This window comes from Colletotrichum fioriniae, assembly GCF_027942845.1.
Source record: "Colletotrichum fioriniae strain IMI 355084 chromosome Unknown scaffold_3, whole genome shotgun sequence".
Taxonomy (NCBI): Eukaryota; Fungi; Ascomycota; class Sordariomycetes; order Glomerellales; family Glomerellaceae; genus Colletotrichum; species Colletotrichum fioriniae.
Genome location: NW_027076839.1, coordinates 3,384,444 through 3,396,716, shown reverse-complemented (window position 1 = coordinate 3,396,716; position 12,273 = coordinate 3,384,444). Strand labels below are relative to the sequence as shown.

At 53.6% G+C, this 12,273-nt stretch overlaps 6 protein-coding genes across 6 annotated transcripts; 4 read left to right on the top strand and 2 right to left on the bottom strand.

The window, feature by feature from the left end:
• Positions 1–315: 315 nt before the first annotated feature.
• Positions 316–865, top strand: RMT1 (type I protein arginine N-methyltransferase Rmt1; the record flags this gene model as incomplete). The annotated part of the gene is made up of 2 exons (XM_053190547.1): positions 316–501; positions 668–865. The coding sequence occupies 2 exons, from the start codon at positions 316–318 to the stop codon at positions 863–865; spliced, it is 384 nt and encodes a 127-aa protein (XP_053051956.1).
• A 421-nt stretch (positions 866–1,286) lies between these two features.
• N0V96_003797 (uncharacterized protein) lies at positions 1,287–2,245 on the bottom strand (the record flags this gene model as incomplete). The annotated part of the gene is made up of 3 exons (XM_053190548.2): positions 1,287–1,426; positions 1,486–2,075; positions 2,151–2,245. The coding sequence occupies 3 exons, from the start codon at positions 2,243–2,245 to the stop codon at positions 1,287–1,289; spliced, it is 825 nt and encodes a 274-aa protein (XP_053051957.2).
• A 1,039-nt stretch (positions 2,246–3,284) lies between these two features.
• Positions 3,285–4,064, top strand: N0V96_003796 (uncharacterized protein; the record flags this gene model as incomplete). The annotated part of the gene is made up of 2 exons (XM_053190549.1): positions 3,285–3,500; positions 3,603–4,064. 2 exons carry the CDS (start codon positions 3,285–3,287, stop codon positions 4,062–4,064), a joined length of 678 nt encoding a protein of 225 aa, XP_053051958.1.
• A 341-nt stretch (positions 4,065–4,405) lies between these two features.
• TPM2 (tropomyosin-2) lies at positions 4,406–5,138 on the bottom strand (the record flags this gene model as incomplete). Its single annotated transcript, XM_053190550.1, has 3 exons — positions 4,406–4,568; positions 4,704–5,008; positions 5,121–5,138. 3 exons carry the CDS (start codon positions 5,136–5,138, stop codon positions 4,406–4,408), a joined length of 486 nt encoding a protein of 161 aa, XP_053051959.1.
• A 597-nt stretch (positions 5,139–5,735) lies between these two features.
• N0V96_003794 (uncharacterized protein) lies at positions 5,736–7,096 on the top strand (the record flags this gene model as incomplete). The annotated part of the gene is made up of 2 exons (XM_053190551.2): positions 5,736–5,973; positions 6,030–7,096. 2 exons carry the CDS (start codon positions 5,736–5,738, stop codon positions 7,094–7,096), a joined length of 1,305 nt encoding a protein of 434 aa, XP_053051960.2.
• Positions 7,097–8,240: 1,144 nt separating this feature from the next.
• SET1 (histone methyltransferase set1) lies at positions 8,241–12,151 on the top strand (the record flags this gene model as incomplete). Its single annotated transcript, XM_065756942.1, has 3 exons — positions 8,241–8,909; positions 8,988–11,988; positions 12,048–12,151. 3 exons carry the CDS (start codon positions 8,241–8,243, stop codon positions 12,149–12,151), a joined length of 3,774 nt encoding a protein of 1,257 aa, XP_065614709.1.
• Positions 12,152–12,273: the final 122 nt, after the last annotated feature.

The following is a 12,273-nucleotide window of genomic DNA, read 5'->3' as shown; positions in this document are numbered from 1 at the left end:
AGGAAGCGGGCTTCGACTAGGCAAAGGAAATACAAGACAACAAATGCCAACTAACAAGAAATGGCCAACATATGCGTATGCCAACTACATCCAAATGTGCAATTTTTGTCGTGATGTTGAAAATATCGTCTCTACATCTTGCGTCCTCTTGAAGCGCAGTCCAATAGCTGAAGCGCACCCATCCCAAAGCGCATCACGTGTGGGGTACCAAAAAAATTCCGTACTGGTCAAACCTCAACCCAAACACCCCTCTACATTGGAATAGCGAAAAACCCACGTTACCTGACGCCCGAAAGACCAAAAAGAAAAAGAATCATGAAGCTGCTTAGTCTCAACTTTCTGACCTGCGCGGTCAAGGCCTGCAAGTCCTCTGCGGCCTCGTTTCCCCTCCACCCCAAGGACGCAGAGCTGGCGCAGGACGACATCGAGGTCAACCCCCAACTTCTCTTCAACGTCCTGCCCCGCTTAGACTGGGCCGCTCTGCGAACGAACGCAACTGAGGTAAGGCCTTTTTTTCTTCTTTAGTTTATTTCTATCTCACGTCCTGTTTTCCCTCACTTTTGGTCTAACGTATGAGGATGTCCTGTTTCCATACACCATTCAGTCTCATATGTCTTTTGTTTCATGTACGTGCAAGACCAGAGCGCTGACAGTCACACCTTAAAAGCTGGGCTTCCCCGAACTCCCTACGGAGCCCCCCTCGGCAGAGCAGCTCGAGGGCGACGAGACGATGCTCAAGGAACTGCACCACCTCCTCATGGAGACGCAGATCATGGAGGGCAAGCTCGTCTGCGGCAACTGCGGACACGAGTACGCCATTCGCGAGGGCATCGCCAACTTTTTGCTGCCGAGTCACTTGGTCTAAGAGGCAGTGCTCCGGTTATGGGGACCAAGTTTAGAGAGATGATGAAATTTTTGATTTGAGACGGCCGACGAGAGGCTGTAGTAGGCGTTCATGGCGTTTTTCTCCTCTCACAACAAGCATGGAGGCTCTCTGGTGTGGGAGGAAGGGGAGGTGGGCGGCAAAACAGAGGAAGATAAAAAGATCCATTTGTTATAGAAATACATTTCATGCCATTTGCGAGAAAAACACTACATTGGTCTCTACAGACCACAGGGCCCCTTTCCTGTGCTCTCTACCATCATGCCATTGATTCCTCCCCCTTTACTCGAAACATGCCTATCAAAAGCCAGCCGATAACTCCCGACGTTCTCAAATGAAATACACTGGTCGTTGAAGGAGGTACTCCTGCAGAGAAATGCCTTGAGGCTATTTTGATACACTTCTACTGGGCCTTCTTGTGAGCCGCAGGGCCGTTCTCCTTCTCGAAAGCACCGTACGGAATCTCAAGGCTGGCGAGAGCCCTGATACCGACACCAAGAATGCTAAAGAGAACAATAGTGGCAATGATAGCGTGGAAGACACCTGCTGTCGTGTCAGTCTCATTCAGAGCATCACGAATCGACGAGACTCAAATCACTTACCTGGGGAGAAGAAGACGTATTTCTCAAAGAGAGGCAGCTTGCTCCACTCGGTCTGGTTCTCGGCCCTCCTGACATGTCGCAGGCTCGCCTCGTGGCGCTTGAGCTCCGCGTGCAGAGGCTCGGTGGTGAACTCGGCCTCGTAGGTGGGCTCCGAAGGGCTGGCGAGGTAGATGACGGTGTACGAATCCGATGCGTTGCGCAACTTCTCGAGGCGCTGGCCCAGGACGTGGTCGTTGTCGGCGAGGGTGGCGGCTCTCGCATCCCGTCCAAGGGCAGTGAGCCTGGCCTCCTCGACCTCGACGGTCTTGCCCGCGCACGACTTCTTAATGTAGTCGGCCAGCTTTCCGATGGGCACCTCGCCGACGACCTCGCCGACGCTGTAGACGCCGCGGGCGTCCTTGTCGGAGATTGCGCGGCACAGGTTGGGGGATTGGCAGTCGCCGCTGTCCGGGTTGCGGATGTCGGCCGCGTTGACGTTGGGCTGGGAGACGAGGAGGTAGCGGTCTGTCGGGCAGGAGGAGAGGAGATCCTGGACGGCCTTGACGATCTGGGACTGGGTCTGAAGCTGGGCGGGGTTGGACTTCGCGAACCTAAGGGAAAGAAAGGCATGTTAGCAATGTTTAATGACGAAGATAGAAGGAAGGGTTCGGTGGTTCGTGACGTACTCGGCGGTCGAGAGCATGATGAAGGGCGACGAGTCGGTGAAGGCCTGCACCGAGGCGCACAAGGCCATGAGGCCTGCTGTTCTTGATAGACGCATGGCTGGTTGATGTGGTTGAAAGCTTGCCCGTTTGAATGCGATGGCTAGCCTTCGTCGTGCTGCCAGGAGTTATGCTGCGGATTAGCTCCAGGGACGACGTAGCTTGGATACATGCGTCTATGCGGGCTCAACGTAATCAGCAACCGCACCAACGCCCGCTTAAGTACATTTCCCCAATCGCCACCCAACAAGGCCTCTCCAGGTAAGTTTCATCAAGGTGACTACCTGCCCCGCCCCTGCATATCGTTTTACAAGAGCGATGCAACTGCTATGTCGCCTTAATTCATTAAACGCCTGTCAGTGTATTCAACTGTAGCTTTTGAGGCTTCAACATTTACGTTCGGATGGACTTAAGTGTCAGCATCCTAATACAATTTACATCAAGGATGCCTCTGAATGCCTCCTTGTTTCAATTTAAAAATCATATAGTGTAGTTCATTCTCAAGCTCTTCGAAGCCTTTTAGGATTTCATGCATACTTATGGAAAGGATTTATCCGTGCTGAGCAACTCTCAGTTGTCGAGCGATAGTTACAAGAGACTCCCGTCGGGCCGTGCAAGAAAGTCAGGAATTGGGCCGTACTCAGATTCAATAATCGAGATACAATTGTGAGAACTGGTGAGGTGTAAAATAACCATCTGAACATACATGGCCGCATCAAACATACAGATTCACGTGGGCGGAGCTTCATGAACCTTGAAACCCCCAGTCATCGTAGTAAATGTGAGCATGTCAGCATGCACGGCAGTCGAGAAATCATGCAGTGAAGCCCCCTCGGGATGTCACCTGCTGGTCTCGCTGACAGATGCACGCCTAGCGGGCGAGACCTGACGTTCGTTCCAGCGCATTTAGCTCTTCGGCTTGGCCCGCGTCAGTGGGCCCTTACAGAGGCTGCAGCGGCATGGACCTGCAAGGCTGCCAGAAAACCCCCCATTGATTAGTAGGATCCAAAAATTTCACTGCGCCGCCAGAAAAAAAAAACCACCACCACGAGCCAGTCAACAGTCACCATCATCGACACATTCAACCAAACAGCCACAATGTTCGCCAAACCCCGGCCCAAGAAATCCGTGCTCAGTGCGCCCCCCTCGAAGAAGAGAAAGGCGGTGTCCGCGATCGAGGAGGTCAACTTCGATTTCGACGCACGGGAAGACTACCTCACGGGTTTCCACAAGCGCAAGCTGCAGCGGCAGAAATGGGCACAGGAGCAGGCTGCTTCCAAGGCGCGGGAGGAGAAGATTGAGATGCGCAAACAGGTAAGAGAGGCAACCATAACCCCTCCCCGTCTTCCCTTGCACACGCACGCGCATGCTGCTGCCTGCACTTACTTGTCGCATGAGCTAACATAGTTACTACAGATCAGACAAGAGCGCCAACGAGAAGTCGAAGACCACGTTAATGCCGTGAGCGCTTTACTCAAGGAGGCCCAGGAGGCAGACTCGGACGGGAATCAGGAGATCAACGGATCAGATTTCGAAGAATGGGACGGCATCGACGAGCCGGCCAAGGATCAGACAGATATTGTGGACTACGAAGACGAGTACATAGACGAGGACCGCTACACATCGGTCAAGGTCGAGGCCATATCCGTGACACGAGACGGTCTCGAAAAGATCCACCAAGACGGCGACGAGGAAGACAACGACAGCCAAGACGAATCCAAGGCAGACAAGTCGGCATCTGACCAGCCGGCAAAGTCAAAGAACCGGAAAGAGTGGCCCAAGAAGCAGAAGAAGAAGTTCACCTATGAAACAAAATTAGAAAGGTCACTGGGAGCGAGGAAGGCAAAAGCCAAAAAGGCAAGATTCAAGAAAGAATAGTTGAAGGAGGGTATAATATCTCGCATTGGTTGCTGCAGCTGCTTGCCCAAGGAGTTGCCTCACGCCCAGCGTGGTCCGAGGTGGTTATGTGTAGATTCCCGTCATGTCTGTGTCTGTTGAACAAAGACCAGGGGGCATCTGACAGAACAAAACTCTTTGTTGGCCGGGGTTACAAAAAAAGGAGTAAAAATAAGGCTGCTATAACTCGGTCGCGAACCGTCCCGTCATTTGCATTCCACCGCTTGTTGGGATAGCTAAGTCAGATCACCAACACAGTGTCCCAAGCCAGGAGTCTATCATGTAGAAAAGCCTTGCATAAAATGGCACGCGCAACAAGGACCTTAGATGTTGCCAATCTCGGCCTGGAAGTCCTCGAGCTCCTTCTGGACCGTCGCGTACTTCTTGGCCATCTCCTCGTACTTGGATTCCCACTGGTCGCGCTCCGACTCGAGAGCCTGGACCTTGCGCTCGAAGTGGCCGGCCTTGACGTCGGTCTGTCGGAGCCTATGAAAAGACGGTGTAAGTAATAAGTAATGCATCGGTCGGTCGTTCGGTGGGGCGGGCTTTAATGAACACGATGGGGGTCGGAAAGTGAAAAGGGGGTTATCATCGATTCGGCAAACAGGGTCCAGAACGTACTTCTCGTTGGCTTCCCGAAGGGTCTTGTCCGCCTCCTCGGCCTCCTCCTCGAGGAGCTGGAGTCTGCGCTGAAGAGTCTCGTTTTGTGTGCCAGTGCCAGCGCTCTCGTCGGCAGCCTTCTTGAAGTCCTTAACTGCAGTCTCAAGCTTCTCGACTTCGCCCTCGAGCAGACCGTTCTTGTGCTGCAAGGAGGTGATCTCCTGCTCCTTGGACAGGTTCTCCTGCTCCAGGGACTTGACCTTGGTCTGAAGCTCCTCAACCTTGGCGGCGTTGTCGTCGGCCTCCAGACGAAGCTGGTTCATTTTCTGATTGACACCGTCGTCGTCAGCATCGATGACACGACACATTGGGGATATCTTACCCCTCCAGACCGCCGGTAGCAGTCGGGTGGGGCCAGAGTAAGAATGGCAAACTTACCTCCTTGATACGGTCCATGATGAATAGCTGCGAGTTGCTTTGACGTTGTAGTAGAGTCGGTGCAGGTTGATTGCGATAAGGAGAGTTGAAGTTGAGAATGGGAACGGGATCGGTGGATGTGGGATCGCAGCTGTCGGGGATGGAAACGGGAGGAAAGGGTGTGAGGTGTTGAAATAACTGCCCCTCTACATGCAAGTCCGCTCCATGCGACCTGTGGCGGACCACCCAGAGCAGCATGCCAGCAGCAGCCAGACGGGCCTGGTCTTCACACACTGAAAGGAAGCTGCAATTGGATTAGCTCAGACGCGGGCGGTGGGGTCAGTCAGGTGGGGTTGGGCTGTGGCACGGTGCTTCACTGCTTTCCCACCTAAAGGCTAGAGGTGAACCTCCTACGGGGGTTTCCGCAGGGTCTGAGCTTCTTTTGTGGTTGTCCCGACAACAGCGCCCCAAACATACGGGTCCGTTTACGATCTCTATCGCCTCTCCAATCCATGACAGACTCTGAAGTGAAAGGATTGATGACGACAATACAGCAGCACGCCACCACCATACAACACGACCAAAGAAGACACCGAATTTACGACAAAACCAAAAACCCCTCTGGCTCTATGCAAAATGCTGGCCCTTCGTGACGAGAACGCGGTCAACGCTGCTCAAGCTGCTCGCTTTGCTCCCGGAAAAGGGCAGCTGGCTCCCAAGACCCCTGGAGCCCGATACCCAAAGACGCCCTTGAAGATTCCTCTCAACGACGAGAACGCTGTCGGAGGTGCCAAATCCATGCTTGCTGCCAAGTCGAATACCAATGGGAACATCCAACTTACGGCAAAAAAGCAGAACCTGGTCACTCCTTCTGGTAACGCTCCCAATTTGGTCGTATGAGGTATCAAAGGTGACTGACATCCTTGACAGAGACACGAGCTCGGGCGCCTCTCGGGAACAAGACCACCAATGCAAAGGCTAGGGCCACCCAGAACACCGGAGGAAAGGATGGCGAGAAAACCCAGACGAAACCCACGACGGCCAAGAAGCTGAAGCAGCGGTCTCCCAGTGTCGGCCCTCTCAAGCTTGAGGTCCGCAACGATCAGGCTGGTCCAGCCGAGGAGCCTGATGTCGAGTACGCACCTCCTACCGTCAAGGATCTGCCTTACGAGTCGGATGTCCTCTCGAATGGAGATCTTACATTCGAGGGACTCAAACCCGAGAACATGTTTAAGGGATACTACAACCATTTCTACAACCCCATGGGCGAGGATGGAGTCAGGCTTCAGGATAGGCAGCACCAGGAGAGGCTTCAGAAGGCTCTCAGGGAGAGTGACGAGCGTATCCTCCGAGACATTCAGGAAATGGATTGGTCCGTCTCCGACGTTCCTGAGACTTCTGCCATTTCTCAGCGAAAGGCACCGGCCCCGGCTCCTAACCCGGCCGTCACCAGGAAGGCGGTTGCAGGTGCTCCTAAGTACCCGCCCACGATTACTTCGAGAAGAGCCGCGTCTGCCTTGTCAATGTCCACCGGTAATACCATCAGACAGAAGAAAGTGGCCGAGCAGAAGCCCGCGGGCAGGGGACCAATTTCTTCGATACTTCCGAGGACCAGACCCAACAGGCCTGCTGTGGCCCCAAAGTCTTCGGTCGTTGAAAGCGCCGTGGGAGAAGCCGTGTCGAGAAACACACTGGGCTACACAAAGGGTCGCTCAGCCTCTTCCTTTGTTAGCGGGCGCCCAGCATCCGCCGCTGCGGCTCGGTCGGTCTCGACAGACGCGAAAACGACCCTAGCTCCAAAGATGACTATGAGACGCGACGCATCTCCCCAGAAGCAAAGACAGGAGGCCCGGCACGACAGCGAGGAACTCGGCAAACTCCAATTTCTATCCATCTTCGACCCTGCCGTCGACGACGAAGATGACGGTGTCGGCAGTGCGGGTCCACGAAATGAAGAGTTCGAGGATGATGAGTTTGAGATGAAGTTGACATTTTAACCGCTCAACTAGGCTGGTGGATGGCGTTTGGAGATGACTACCCTCATTTGTAAAACAGCAGGACGACCGGGGACTGGGAGGCGTTTTTGGCTGGCATCATTGCCCACATGTAAGACCCGCGAGATCAAACGGGCGATCAAAGACTGTGTTCGCGATCAGGGCTTACAATGACTGTATTTATTTACTTTGTTAGACTCTGTATCACTTATAACCCAGCAGGGATAATTAACACCAGGGAGAGGCTTTGTCTTTCATAGCAAGCCACAGCTGCCTGCATCTATGACTTTAACTTCAATTCAATGATTTGCAGTTTTCAATTTCGACTGGCATTCATGTCCTCACGTGCTTGCGGCCTGTCAAAACTCTCGAATTAGCAGCCAAGAGTGGTGTAAACAAGGAGTGTATCTCTCTGACACAGTGATTGGAAGATATAATTATTGGCATGAGGTTAATCAGTGACTCCATTGGTTCGGCCATGATGCAACAGGACAGTTTCTGTGGTGCCCCTGTCCTTCACGTCCTTGTACAGCGAGACGCGAAAATTGAGCAAAGTGGAAGGTCTGGCGACGCGCCTCTCTCCGGTGCCAGCTGTCAAAAGAAGCAGCTTCATCTCCACCCCAATTATTGATTGTACTCATCACCCAGAATTTGCAGAGGAATACTTTCTCTTACACCGGTCCTCGTAACGCAGGTCCCGTCTGAGCATCCATGCGTAACGGTGCTCCCTCGCCTTGTTCCGTGGCTGGTCTCCGCTAAATCGCATCCCTGAAAGGTTTGGACACTCTTCAACCTCCAACTTTCTGACCTCACTGCTACATTTTCTTCAGCCTCATATCCGTCAGTCGCATCGCACGACTCATCCGGCCTCATTTGCAAACTTGTTGGTTGATCGCATCGACCTTGAGCCCCTTGCGACTGGGAACTTTCCTTCCTTGAATGACGCAGTCGGGCTCCTTGCCCTTGCCATTCACTCGTGTTGGTAGCTACGCATCGGTCGCGTGAACAGCGACTCCGCGACCTCTCCTCCCGCTACACCGCTGCGGCCGCCGTCTTCGGCGATGACCTCTGTCCTCTAAGATCATCCGACACACAAGAGACGATGGTTGGTGGCAGGCGAGAACGGTGAAAGCTGAACAATCTCACGATGACCCGCCAATCTTCGGCGAGCTTCGCGCAGTTCTTCCCTGCAGCCCCCCGCGTCGCTAGGGACAGAGCCAACGAACGAGAGAAGGCAAAGGCTAAGGTTCAAGACTCGGCAGGTGGCCTGCTTAGCGGCTCCAAGAGCAGCGGCACCCCTTCGGTCAACGGCATAACTGGAGAAAGGTCATCCACGGCTGATGGCCTACCTTCCGACACCTCGCAACAGCCACACGACGGTCATGAGTCGCCCCTAGGAGATACTCTCAACGCTGTCGGATCTGCGAGCTCTTACGCGAGTACGGGCTCATCCGTCTTCAGTACAGCTGCGCGACAAGCTGTCTCCAGCGGCATATCTCATATCCCTCCATCCAGCGGCACGCCGCTCACCTCCATTGAATCACCTTCATACTCAGGCAATGCTGCCTTACCGAAAACGACTATGCCACAAGCACAAAACACCGATCGGGGCGAGGCAGCGGTCTCTCTCAATACCCCAACATCCCGCCTAAACAGCTCACTCCCGGAGCCATATCCTCAAATTGAGCGCATTCCTGCGCGAGATCCCAACCGATCGCGAAAAGGCATCAAGTGCACATATGATCCCTTCAACGACCGGACCCTATCGAAGCACGGCAGAAAAGATGCCAAGCCGATATATAAGGAGTTTGGATTGGTACGTACAAATAAAATAAATCTGGAGGGGGAGGCGTCATCTTTTGTGTGTGAGAGCTTTGGCTAATAAACTGAGTAGGAAGATGACGCCCCCCCTCCAGACCCTCGTCTCGCCAAAGGCGGGCGATTGGGTTATATCAACACCGACTTTCATCTCCCAAAGTCCCGATTGCGACAATCGCCATATAACTTGAAACCATACACCTATTGTCCCAAGACGTCAATTGGTCCTGGGCCGCCTACACAGATTGTCGTTACTGGCTTCAATCCTCTCATCACCTTTTCAAAGGTGACAGCGGCCTTTGCCTCGTTTGGCGACATTGCTGAGAGCAGTAACAAAATGCATCCTGAGACGGGCAGCTACCTGGGTTTCGCAACGTTTCGGTATAAGGATGGGCATCCTAGCAGATCGAGACCCAACCCCATTGTGGCCACTGAATCAGCGCGCCGAGCTGTTAAAGCCATGCACGGGCAACGAATCGAGGCAAACACAATTCGAGTCGAATACGATCCTGAGGGAAAGAAAAGTCGCCGCATGCTTGAGGAGGTCTTGCAGAAAGACAGAGTTACACGAGATGCCTCTATTGCAAAGGCGCCGCCGACCGGCCCTCGAATCGCGCCCGAAAAGATTCCTGGGCCACCACCCATGGCACCAAAAGGTCCTTCTTCTCACAGACAGGCCGTGGCTGGGGTACCTGCTTGGGTTCCAAGCCAACCGAAGATGCACATTGCACTCGAAGAGAAGGTTATCGCGAAGCAGCTTGCAGGCGAGCCTTACATCTTCGTTGCGCACGAGCATGTCCCAGTCATGGTTACGACCATACCTCACATGAAGAAGCGACTCAAGGCATTCGCCTTTGAGGACATTCGCATTGACCGAACGGGATACTACATTCTGTTTCCCAACTCATTTCACGGACGCAACGAGGCCTCGAAGTGCTACAGAGCAGCCAATCATACCGACTTGTTTACGTACAACATGGTGATGCAACTATCGCTCCCGCCTTCGACAGGCCAAGATTCCGAATCTGCAGCTCCGCCACCACGACGGCGAACCCCCAGCCCCGAGCGCAAACGCCGAACGGATATACGAGTGCGCGAAGATAAGGACCGTCGTCGTCGGGAAGAGGAAGCAGATCTTGAGGAAGAGAAGCGACAGAGAGCTAAGAACTTTGATCCGGTCCTCGAGGCCTGCGAAGTGGTCACCCGAGAGCTAGCAGAACATTTGATCAAACATATACGGACAAGAGTTGCGGCTCCTGCTCTGACTGGCTTTCTGGACCCAGCAAATCATGCAAGCAAGCGACGAAAGCTCAACTTGGAGGACCCAGCTGGATCTGTTCCGTCTGTCACCATCGATGCCGGCGATGAGAGCCCTGGAGTTAGCACACCTAACTCTGGCGCGGATCCAATTGAGCGTCGCACAGGTCGCCTGGAAATCGCAGCTCTGCCGCGTATCCGTAAGGCTAAGGCTACTGCCCAAGGAGCATCACGCAATCATGGCTTCACAGACCCGTTCTCCCGCAAGCGCGCAGCACAACAGAGCCGTGGTGCCTTCCGATCATTGCACCATCGTCTCAAGAGCTACGACAGCGATGCAGAATCCGATGATGAGGCCGCCGTCAGGGAGTCTCTGGCGAGGGATACTGAAGAGCCTGACTCTCGACCCCGTAGCCGTATGAGCACAGACGACGACGTCAAGGACGAGTTTGCCTCCTGGGGTCCCGGCGAGGAGGACTCTATGACTGAGGCGAGCTTCGCTATTGGCGATGGTCTAGCCTCGACGAAGAAGAGGAAGCTCGACCTAGAGATCCAATCGGCGATCAAGCGTCAGAAGAAGTCTGATGAAGAACTATTTGGAGTCAACTTGGAGGGCGTCGAGCCTGACTTGCTGGCTTCTTCAGAGGCCACCCCCGATGTTGATCTACTCGAGACACAGAGCAATCGCTCGGAGACTCCTGCGCTATCAGCTGCCAAGGGGCTAGCAAAGAAGCAGAAGTCAAAGAAGAAGTCCAAGAGGCAAATATTCGAGGAAAGGGAGGCTTTGAAGAAGCAGCAAGTCCAGGTTCTCACAGAGACTGAAGAAGAGACACCAGCTCCTGTTAAACCCCTGCTGGAAGAGGTTGAGACCGAGGTTTTACCAGTGGAGAAGAAAGAGGAAGAGCCAGAGCCGCAAAAGGCCAAAGCAGATCCCTCGTTATTCACTACCACGCCAGCTCCAGCCCTCGGTCTGTCTGGTGATTTCAGGCTCGATATCTCTGCATTGCAAGAGCTGTCATTATCTGCGGCTGACAGCCCAGACATATCGAAACTCAGGAAGAGGTTTACTGGAACAGATTTCGGAGACCCGCTTCTGTGGTTGTGGCGGCGTAATCGTGTTCGAGAGCTCAACTCTGCCACTGGATCGGTTGACCAGGCTGTGGGCATCGACGGCTACTATGTACCCAACTCCACCGGCGCTGCACGAACCGAGGGTGTCAAGAAGATCCTCAACGCCGAAAAGTCCAAGTATCTACCTCACCACATCAAGGTTCAAAAGGCCAGAGAAGCACGTCAAGCGCGGTACAATAAGGACGGCAAAGACGCAGCCATTGAAGCTAGCAGACTTGCTGTAGCAGAAAAGGCCGTGGCGAAGGGCAATTCGAGAGCAAATCGTGCCAACAACCGTCGTCATGTCTCTGCACTCCAAGATGAAAAGAAGATATCGGGCGACTCTGACGCGTTCAAGTTCAACCAGCTTAAAAAGCGGAAGAAGCCTGTCAAGTTTGCCCGCTCTGCTATTCATAATTGGGGTCTATATACGGAGGAGAATATCAACAAGGATGACATGATCATCGAGTACGTCGGCGAGCAGGTCAGACAGTCAATTTCGGAGATTCGGGAGAAGCGTTATCTCAAGAGCGGCATGGGCAGCAGTTACCTGTTCCGCATCGACGATAACACAGTCATCGACGCAACCAAGAAGGGTGGCATTGCTCGCTTCATCAACCACAGCTGTATGCCCAACTGCACTGCCAAGATTATCAAGGTCGACGGAACCAAGCGCATCGTTATCTATGCGCTCCGCGACATTGCTCAACGTATGCTACCCAAGTTCGATCCTCTTTTTGTGTTTTCACGTGAAGCTAACATTGCGCAGATGAGGAGTTGACATACGACTACAAATTTGAGCGCGAGATTGGCAGCTTGGACCGCATCCCCTGCCTTTGCGGTACGGCGGCGTGCAAGGGATTCCTCAACTAATCTCGATCGGTCTTTCTGGTGTTATCGGTGGCTGGGCTGCACCATTAGGATGCATTCGCCCTTTGTATTTCTCAGGCCAAGTTGCCTGCTGGAGTTGGGACCTGAACTCATTTCCTTGGTGG